The following is a 10,377-nucleotide window of genomic DNA, read 5'->3' as shown; positions in this document are numbered from 1 at the left end:
CTGAAGTCATGAATTTCCCTGGATGGAGGCTGCCAAGGTGTACGGCCTGTTCACCGTGTCGGTGACAGGAGACAGGCCGCCTTCAGCCGATCGGGGTTCTGTCCACCCGCCTCGGTGTGCGCTGTCCTCACCAGGAAGGCACCTGGGGGCACGTCCAGGGCCAGCATCCGTCCGTCTGTACACCAGGCCACGGGGCAGCGAGGCAGAGCCGCTTAAGACACCAGCAAAGAACCCAGTGTGATCCGTTGAACAATCTCAAGCCACACCCCGGGAACCAGCTGCTTGAAACAGGTTTATTGAGGTAGTCACTGGGGCACAAAGGCGGCCGGGAAAGCTGTTCCAAAAATACAGAAAACTACTGGGCTCTTTCCGCTCAGCACAGGGAGGCAGAGCCTCTCCAGGACTGAGGTGAAGCCCCCCCTCCCCCGACACAGCAGAAAAAGGCCCCGTCCTCAACACAGGGACAGAGCCAGGGAGCGTTAGGAGGGACAGGACGCCCAAGGCTTCTCGATGGCAGCGTCATCAGAGGAAAGGGTTAGGTGAGGAAGGCGCAGCCCACCTCTCCTTCCCAAGGACCGGGGCGGGGCCTGGAAGTAACGGCTCCTTCTGCTGTGTTCTCCCGTGGGCCTTTTCCAAGGTGAGGTGGGGAGTGGAGGTGGGGAGGGGCCCAGGATCCTGTCAGAAATCCTGGAACGGGAAAGATGAAAACAGAGAAAAAACAGCCCAAAGAGCAAAGAGGGGACGACAAGCTCCTCCCGGCGACCGTTCTAGTTCTCCTCCTAGCCTCCCCCCACGGCTACTCCGGAGCTTCCTAGAGCAGCAGAGAGAGCAGGCCACGGCCTGTGACCTCTCTTGCCACCTACTGCCCCGGCACACGGGTTACCCGCCAGCACCTCCCAAAGACACGCGGCGCCTCGTCCCCTGCCTTCGCAGCCTGCGTGGGGACACTCACCTCAAGGTTCAGCTCTGTGGAATCTAAGAGGTCCAGCCCGTGCTCGCTGGGGGAGGAGTGCTGGGGGGAGGGGGTGCAAGTCAGACGGGCCCTTCGGTCCCACCGCAAACAAGAACCGCGGTGGGTCCCTGCACCCACGGGGGGAGGGGGTAGAAGGGGACAGTGGGCAGGAGGCTCAGACCCCGCCGCGCCGCCTCTCCTGCTTTGCCAGCCGAGTCCCTTACATTCGTTCAGTCGGGAACCGCAGGCTGGCATTTGCCCTGAGGGATCTTTAGGAAAGACTATTTTAATAGAGGCTTTTTGCTCCCCAGTCTCTGAAGACATCATTGTTTTTTCCCCTCCGAGTACAAACCCTCCATTCCCCTGAACTGTTCTCTTCTGCCTTTTTTTCCTCCGGAAAGAACAGAGAAGAGAGAGCAAGGGCAGCAGGCCCAGACCCTCCCCAGTTCACAAGCTCCTTTTTATTTTTTTCAACATTCTTCTACATATTCTCCCTGATTTTTCTTGTAGTTTTTCTTTTTTTTTTTTTAAAAAACATATAATATACTTTTATCCCCAGGGGTACAGGTCTGTGAATCGCCAGGTCACAAGCTCCCTTTGAAAGATGCAGAGGCCGAGGAGGTAAGAGAAGCTAACGTGGGGCGCCTGGGAGGCTCGGTCGGTAAGTGTCTGCCTTCGGCTCGGGTCATGGTCCCAGGGACCTGGCATGGAGCCCCTGCTCAGCGGGAAGCCTGCTTCTCCCTCTCCCACTCCCCCTGCTTGTGTTCGCCCTCTCTCTGCCAAAAGATAAAATCTTAAAAAAAAAAAGAGAGAGAGACGCCAGCTTGACAAGGTGGCGCGGCCGAGGACTCGCATCGCCTCACAGCTTCCTTGTGCGCCTGCGGGAGCCGCTCGCTGCTGGGGAAGCAGGTGCGGGGGGTAGTGAGGGGAGGCCCGGTGGGGCCAGGGTCCTGCCATCATCTCTCAGACGGAGATTAAGGGCGCGGCGAGCGTTATTTAAGTCCTTTTTGGTATTTTTAATTGTTCTTCCCTCCCTTCTTTAATGAAAGTCCAAGCCGAGTACAAAGCAACTTACAAATCTCCCTCCTTTACGCTGTGATTCTTTAAAAAAAAAAAAATCCTGAGCAGCTTTCAGAGAAAGGGCAGCGTCAGGGCAGCAGAGGAAAGCCGTTCTGGCCCCTGGGTCACGGCGGCCTCCAGTTCTAGAAGGAGAGGGAGGCCAGGCCGGCTCACCTTGTCCGCGTCTTGCCATCCTTCGCTGAGCTCGCTGTGAGCTTCCAGCTCGTCCTCGTCCTCTTCCATCAGGCTGAGTCTGAGGACCGCAGCGAAGAAGGGGGGGTTCACGCTGCTGTTCACGCACAAGCCCGAGCCCGGAGATTCTCTGGGAGGCACCCGGGGGCGGGGGGGCGGGCAGCAGGGGTAGGGGTGCGGGGAAAGGGCTCCGGGGTCCCCCTGCTGCTTGCACCGGAGCAGCTCCCCTCCGGTCAGTGCCGCACGCCAGGGCACACACTACCGCGAAGGAAGGGGTCTGTGATGCAAACACGTCCTAAAAGCGTGGGCACAGAAGCAGTGGGGTAGGGGAGAACCCCTCGCGGGGCCCGCCAAATGCGAAGGGGGGCGGCACGGGATGAGACGCTCACCGGGTCAGCCGGCTGCCCAAGCCGGGACCTGGAGGGTGGAGCAGAGTCCGGAAACGCCGTGGACTCGAGAACCTTGGCCTCTGGTTGCCCAAGAGGGGCTGGCTGTTGGGAATGAAGTAGGGTCGGGGATGGGCAGAAGAAGGGGCGGCGGGGGGTGTAACAAGGGAGAAAAGCGCGGAGGGAGCAAGAAAATCTCAAGCTAAGACAGTGGGAAAGGCCCAGGGACGGACCCAGAAGGACGGAGAGAACAAACGGCAGGGCCGAGGCAGCCAGACACCGAGCCCTGATGCCCGGCGCTGCTGCCCCCTGCCCTCACCCCTGGGCGCTGTGCTCCGGTTCTGAGCTGCCCTCTTCCTCTGCCTCTCCCAACGCCCTCCGAGGCTGCCCCCTCTTCACGGCTGTGGAGGTGAGGGTGGGTGACGGGGGGATGCTGGTCAGCTGGAGGCTCTCTTCCTGGGACGGACGGACATCCTCCCTCTGCCGCCTGGGGGGGCCTGCCGAGAAACAGGTGTGTGTCTTTTATAAAAAGAAAAGGGGGGGCGCCTGGGTGGCTCAGTGGTTAAAGCCTCTGCCTTCGGCTCAGGTCATGATCTCAGGGTCCTGGGATCGAGCCCCGCATCGGGCTCTCTGCTCAGCAGGGAGCCTGCTTCCCCCACCCCCCTGCCTCTTGTGATCTCTGTCAAATAAATAAATAAAATCTTAAAAAAGAGAAACAGGTGCGTGTATTCACGGCCGACCAGGTACGGCCACAGATGGCTTCCTACGTTTTCAAGACCTGCCCAAGGTCTGGTTCGTGAAAGTTAAGGAAGAAGAGAGTGGAAAACCTCTATGGCCTGGTGATGTTGGACTGAAACGGAGTATAACCCTGCGCTCTCAAAAGGCTTACAACATGGTATCTAGGACTTGTTCAAGGAAAACAAAAACAACAAAAAAAAGGCTTAAAATGGCTGTAGAGTTTGGGGATCAGAGCCACGAGGACGGAAGCAGGAGGGCTAGCGAGAACAGAGAAATGGGACACTAGATTTTCTAAAAGCCAGGAACACCGAGATGGGCACCGTGGCGGCGCGCTGATCTGAAGAGGAGCCCCCGGGGCCCACAGTGTTAGTCTCTCCTGCAGAGACCTGAGAAGGCAGAAGAGGAGGAAGAATCCAAGTTTATCTCAGAAAATAAATCCTTAAAAAAAAAAAAAAAGCCAAAGTGAACATAAAAATAAGCCACACGCATGACTCTGCCTCCCCAGGGAGGACCAGGCAGACCTTCCCCCTCTGCCCAGCCTCGTCGTGGTGCGATGCCCACAGCTCAGCCCTTCGGCCTCCCCCGCCCTCCATCTGCACCGGCTTCCTTAACCACGTGGGCAGGTTCACATTTTTAAACACGAGCTTCCAGATTTATCTCAGGTGTCTGCCTCTCCCCTGAGCGCCAGACCCCCGTGCCCAGCTGTCTGTCCAGCACCTTCACCGGCAACGACACGCTCGTGCTCAGGCCCTGGTCTGCTCAGGCCCCGCATTCCCCATCTCCGCCGGCAGCCGTGCCCTCAGTACCAGTTGTTGGGTCAAAATCCTCTCTACCGGCCAAGGCCAAGTTCACCCTCCACTCCTGTCTCAGAGGCCACATCCCGTCTGTCAGGACATCCCATCGGTGATTCCCCGAAGTGTATTCGGGATCCGGCCACTTCTGCCCACCTCCACCACGCCCCCCAGTCTACCCCCTCCACGGCTTCCTTGCTGGTGGCTTCTGCCCTTGCCCCCTACGGCCAACTTCTCAACACAGCAGCCAGAAGGATCCTTTAACAACAGAAGGCAGGTCCTGTCACTCCTCTGGTAAAAGCCAGCATCTTGACTCGGCCTCCTGTGCTCTGGGCTCCTCCAGTCTCTCTGGTCTGATGTCGCACGTCCTCTCTGTTCGCCATCTGGCCTGCTTGGCTGTGCTCAGAACATGCCAGGCACATGCCCAGTCTCAGGAGGGCACTCCTGCCTCCCCGCTGTCTGCTCACCCCCTTCCTGCCTCCGACCACAGCACACAGCACAACCCGCCACTTCTGTCAAGGAGAGATTTGTCTTTTTGTGCACTGCCCTACGCCCAGCACACGGCGCTTAATCTGGATCTGCTGAGTGAACAACGGAACCCGTCCTTTCAGTTTTCTCCGACCTCTACAGACGCGCTGTTTCGAGCAACCCGATCCACACATCTGCGTGCTCGGCTGGCACAGGCCTTCCCGTGTCCTGCTCGGGCTGTCCATGAGCTGCTCGGCTGCTCCTTCCTCCGTGCAGCTCACGTAAGTCTCACCCGTTTCTCAAGCTCCAGCTTCAATTTCATCTTCTTGGTGAAGCCTTCATCAGCTTCAGATCAACTAAACTCAACGGGATCCCTTCCTTCCCTGAATTCTATAACGCGCATCGGTCGATTCTCAAAACCCTCCAGAAGTTATCGTTCACAGGTGACTATTCACAATTTATATTTTCTATAAATGTATTTTCTCTATTAAACGGCTGCTTGAGGATCCTTCCCAGCGTGTGAAACACCTAACACAGTATCATGCACAGACTAGGTCCTTAATTATTAGTTCACCGATCAAAGGAGTTTCCAGGTGATATAAAAATACTTTCGTGGAGCCTGGGTGGTTCAGTGGGTTAAGCCTCGGCCTTTAGCTTGGGTCATGATCTCAGGGTCCTGGGATCGAGCCCCACATCGGGCTCCCTGCTCGGCAGGGAGCCTGCTTCTCCCCACCATCCCCCGCCTGCCTCTCTGCCTACTTGTGATTTCTGTCAAATAAATAAATAAAATCTTAAAAAAAAAATACTCTCAAGTGGTACACAAAAGACATAAAAATATTAACGCTCTACCTCACTCTAGTTCACATCATATACAAAAATTTACTCAGAATGGATGACAGACCAAAGTCTAAGAGCTAAGACTAGAAAACTTTTAGAAGAAAACACAGGTGTAAAATCTTCAGGATCTTAGATTAGGCAATGACCGTTCAAGCTATAACACCAAAGAACAAACAACAAGAGAGAAACGAAATAATTGGGATTGCTTCAAAATTAGGAAACTTTTCTTTTTCTTTCAAGGAAATGAAAAAACACCACACAAAGTGGGAGAAAATTTTTGCCTCTCATATATCTGATATGGGACTTGTATCTGGAGTATATAAAGAACTCTGACAACTCAACAAAAAGACAACCCAATTTAAAAATGAGCAAAAGAAAAACCCATAGCGAGTATCATTCTCAGTGGGGAAAAGCTGACCGCCTTCCCACTGAGATCAGGAACACGACGAGGATGCCCACGCTCACCACTGTTGTTCAACGTAGTACTATAAGCCCTGGTAATAGCAATCAGAAAGCAAAAAGGAATAAAAGGTATTCAGATTGGCAAAGTCATCGTCAAACAGTCTCTTCACAGATAACATGATACTCTATGTGGAAAACCCCAAAGTCTCCACCCCTAAATGATCAGAACTCATACAGCAATATGACAGGATACAAAATCAATGCACAGAAATCAGCTGCTTTCTTATATGCTAACAATGAAACTGCAGTAAGAGAAATTAGTCAATTCCATTTACAATAGCACCAAAACCCGTAAGATGCCTTGGAATAAACCTAACCAAAGAGGTAAAGGACCTGTACTCTAGGCGATAAGGGGAATCTGTGTTCTAAGGTCGCTGAGCAATCCAGTCGGGGAATCCCAGTCCTGGTCCCGGTCCCATTCTGGGTTTTCCCTCCTGCAGAGCGGGCAGCAGGCACAAAAAAGTGCCACATATACAAAAATAAAAGTGTATAAACTACCCCCTTTGTGCTCAAGACCTTTGTTTGAGCTCAGATCTTTGGAGATCACTGAGCGCATGGCGTTAAATAAACCTCCTGTCCTCCAAGATCTCTGAGTGCCGCTTGGTTCTTCCGTCAGGCAACCCAGCCCAGGTTCCCCGACCAGGAAACCCAAACATGCTGGCCCATCGTGGCCACTGGTTTGGGGACAACAGCGGGGCGGTGACAGAACAGGGTTTGTAACAGAGAAGGCGCACCCTGCCTACTTTTCGGCAGTCTCCCACCTGGTTGCCTCGGACCAGGCCTGCCACACTCACCGGTCACACTCAGGGAGACTTGGCAGGTGAGGACTGGGTCCCAGTGTCGGATGACAGTAAGGCCTGGGGCCCCAGGACCAGACAGGCCCTCCCGTAGGGTGGAAGGGGAGGCTGATCACTGCCCAGAGACCTCTGAGAGGTCTCACAGGTAGGGACTCCTGGGCGGGGGGGAAGGTGGGTCCCTCAGGTCAGGAACCTCCTGAAAGGGGGGACAGAAAGGGATTTCTGAAAGGAATTCCCCAGGTCAGGGCCTCCCAGCAGGGAGACCCACAGGACATGAACCTCCACCGGGGAGGAACTGTAGTAACTTCGGTGTGAGTGCAGGAATGAACGAACAGCCTGTTTGTGTATGTGGCTCCACGGTCTTGGGGTTACAGAGTCTGAGTGGGTCCCAACCGGTTTCTGTGGTGACCTCATAGAGTCTAAGGCGGGCCCTTCGGGGTGCCAGTCCGGGGTTTATACGGACTCGCTATGGCTAAGAGGCCCCCGACTCTCCTCCAGGAGAGCGGACAGGTGGGCCTCTGGTTGGTCTCTCCTCTGGAAGGGCACCCAGCCTTTGTCTCTGTGCTGCCGCACACGGGAACATCACTACAAGATTGGGGCAGAGTAAACCTATGGTCCTCGAGACCATGATCAAAAATTTCGAGAAGGGGTTTTCAGGAGGCTGTGGAGTTAAGACACATCCTGTCCAGTTAAGAACACGATGTGAGTTAGAAAGGCCCACGTTTGATGTCGGATGGCCTCTGGAAGGGACACTGGATGTCCCAGCGGTTTGGTAGGTGTGGCGAATTGTTAACAGGAGAACCAGGACACCCTGACCAGTTTCTGTACACTGAGTCCTGCCTAGGAATTGCCCAGACCCTCCCCCACTTGGGTGCAATTCACCTACAATAGGCAGGGACAGGCCAGGGTCTTAATTGCTTCATCCAAGTGGCCCAGAGAAGCCCGACAGAAGGCCTGGCCTCCACAGATCCTAGCCGGAGATCCTGAGGATGACCCGATCCTGCTCCCCCAAGGCTGTCTACGCCTGGTCCCCCCACGGTTCCAGACACTCCACCACCATGTCTCCCTGGTGCCCCAGGCCCGAAGGATCCACTTTCTCCAGGATCAGCAGCCAGGCTGCGCCCCAGGCCAGGCACAGGAGCCCTCCAAATGCCAGTATGAGAGATTCGAGAACCTGAGAGGCACCATGAAGACGGGTCAGTACTTCCTGGAGGTCTTACGAGGCTTTCTCCACCGCCCACCTCCTTAGCTAGAAACATAACACCCCATCCCACTCTGAGAAACCTCATGGAATCCCTCTTCGTGACTCATCAGCCAACCCGGGAAGGCTGCCAACGGGGACTCCGCACCCTGTTCCACACAGAGGAGGACGACGACAACCAGAGGAGCAGAGCGGTACCCAGAAGAGCACGCACCGGCGGGAGTCCCGGACCCTACGGCTTGGGCTAACACAGCTGCACCCAAGAAGCGCCCCCCACGGGACTTCACCACAGACGAGGGACAGGGACAGGTCCGCATCCACCGATGCCAGGAAGCCTTCCTCCGGAGAATCCGAGCAGGAGCTAAGAAACAGACCCTCCGTTTGACCCTGAAGCACAGGAAAGCCAACAGATACTAAACACCTCCTTCGTGGCTCAGGCCACCCCAGACCAAAACAAAAACTTCAAAAACTAGAGGGTTTCACCGGGATGAACATCACCCTGCTGATAGAGGTTGCCAGTAACGTCTACATGAATAGGGACGTCACAGCGAAAAGGGAAGCCAAAAATAAGTCGGTGGGGCGCCTTGGGTGGCTCAGTGGTTAAGCGTTAAGCCTCTGCCTTCAGCTCAGGTCATGATCCCAGGTCCTGGGATGGAGCCGCGCATCGGGCTCCCTGCTCTGTGGGAAGCCTGCTTCTCCCTCTCCCACTCCCCGTGCTTGTGTTCCCTCTCTCGCCGTGTCTCTCTCTGTCAAATAAATAAATAAAATCTTTAAAAAAAAAAAAAAAAAAAAGTCGGTCTCACCACTGCCCTGAGGAAAAAGGACACAAAAATGGGGAGACCCTGACCACCGACAGGGAGGGGACCCAGAACCCCCTTAGCAAAGGATCAATGTACCTACTGCAGGGAAAAGGGACATTGAAAAAATTAATGTCCCAGCCGGGGGAAGGCTCAAAAGCCCAGCCACTACCAAAAAACCCCAAGAGGACGACCTCATAGACCTGGCAGAAACACTCAGACTGAGGAGGACCGAGCCCTCTCCTCCTTGGCCCCCATGAGCCCGTGGTCAGAACAGAAGTAGGGGGTCAACCAGTGACTTTTAGGGTTGATACTGGGGCCGAGCGCTCTGCTGTCACCTTGCCAGTGGTCCCTTTCAACAAAAGAACCGCCGACCATCCTTGGGGCCACTGGGGCGTGGGCAACACAACAGCCCTTTGGCCAGGCTCGTCAGTGTAAACTCGGAGGCCACCCTGACTAAAAAGGGATGATGGGTGATGCCAGATGGGCGCGTCTTCATTCCAACACAACACGAGGGCATCTGGTCAAGGAGTACCACCAACTCACCCATCTAACAAAGAACCTGCATAGAGGCCGTCCTCCAGCAGCACGACGGCCTCAGCCAACCGCCGGCCCTGCGCCGAGCCACCAGCAAGCAATGCACGACATGAGCTAAAAATAATGCTCGGCCTGCACCGCGGCGCCCGCCAGGCGTCCAGAGGACGGGCGTAACCCCTTTGGAAGACCCAGAAATAGACCTCACAGCCGTGAGGAGTAGCTGAGCAGGGGGTTCAAATATCAACTAGTGATCGTGTGCGTATACTCCTGGGTGGGCCGAAGCCGTCCCAAGCAGGACGGAAGGAAGCCGAGAAACAGCCAGAGTTCGGTGGCAGGAGATCGTGCCCCAGTTCGGCCTGCACCATCCACAGTGACGACGAACCCGCGTTTGCAGCAGACACTGTACAGGTCTTAACCAAGTCTCTCAGCGTCACCTGGAGACTCTGCTCTTCTTACCGGCCCCAAAGTTCAGGGAAAGTAAAAGAATCGCAACCTCAAGGGAACCGCAGCGAAGTTCTCTGTCAGGAGAGTAACCTCCCACGGCCAGATCTGCTGCCCCTGGCCCTCCTGTGTGCCCGCTGCACACCCGGGATGCTAGGTTTCTCCCCTTTCAGGTTAGTGTATGGACGGCTTCCCCCAGGAAACTTATATCAGGTTGGGGATAAAAAACAGACAACTTCAGGCCCTGGGGGCCACCCTAAATAAATTACAGAGATACACCATTGAAAGGGCCCAATCTCTTTAGGGTCCTGGGTACACTCCTTTCAGGCAGGAGACTCAGTCTGGGTCAAAGACTGGAAAAGGGACCCCCTCAAACCACAGTGGATAGGGCCTCACTCTGTTGTTCTAACCACCCCTCCTGCCCTTACGATCTCAGATGTCACTCACGGGTCCACCACTCCAGAGTAAAAAGGGCCCGTGGCCTGGACGAGGAGCCACGCCAGCGGCAAGTCCTGCCAGCCCCCACAGACTTGCCCCAGCTTCGTCTTCGGCAAGACCCCACCAGCTGATGGATACCTGCTCGCCCCGCTTCCTCGCTCTCATCGGCGTGACACCCCTCATCCTCGGAGTCGGACTCTGCAATGTTTCCCGTTCTGACTGGACTTCTTCCCAGAGACCTGCTATTGTTGTTTACTGGGTGATTGTAGTGTTTATTACTG

The 10,377-nt window shown here is 55.4% G+C and overlaps 1 protein-coding gene across 6 annotated transcripts in view; it reads right to left on the bottom strand.

The window, feature by feature from the left end:
* Nucleotides 1-273: 273 nt before the first annotated feature.
* Nucleotides 274-10,377, bottom strand: part of STAG3 (stromal antigen 3) — a 38,436-nt gene continuing 28,332 nt past the window's right edge. For 3 of the 6 annotated variants that reach the window (XM_032327384.1, XM_032327388.1, XM_032327385.1), the window contains exons 30-34: nt 2,909-3,086; nt 2,593-2,697; nt 2,186-2,264; nt 953-1,012; nt 274-687 (exon numbers count right to left, since the gene is read on the bottom strand). In XM_032327384.1, coding sequence (XP_032183275.1) covers nt 679-687; nt 953-1,012; nt 2,186-2,264; nt 2,593-2,697; nt 2,909-3,086 — 431 coding nt within the window. In that variant the 3' untranslated portion in view covers nt 274-678. Of the gene's footprint in view, nt 688-952; nt 1,127-1,164; nt 1,222-2,185; nt 2,265-2,592; nt 2,698-2,908; nt 3,087-10,377 lie in introns of all 6 variants that reach the window. The other 3 variants (XM_032327386.1, XM_032327389.1, XR_004281766.1) reach the window with 2 other exon arrangements.

The sequence above is a fragment of the Mustela erminea genome, chromosome 20 (genome assembly GCF_009829155.1).
Source record: "Mustela erminea isolate mMusErm1 chromosome 20, mMusErm1.Pri, whole genome shotgun sequence".
Taxonomy (NCBI): domain Eukaryota; kingdom Metazoa; phylum Chordata; class Mammalia; order Carnivora; family Mustelidae; genus Mustela; species Mustela erminea.
The sequence above is the reverse complement of the archived record's forward strand: the minus strand, read 5'-3'. Positions and strand labels throughout refer to the sequence as shown.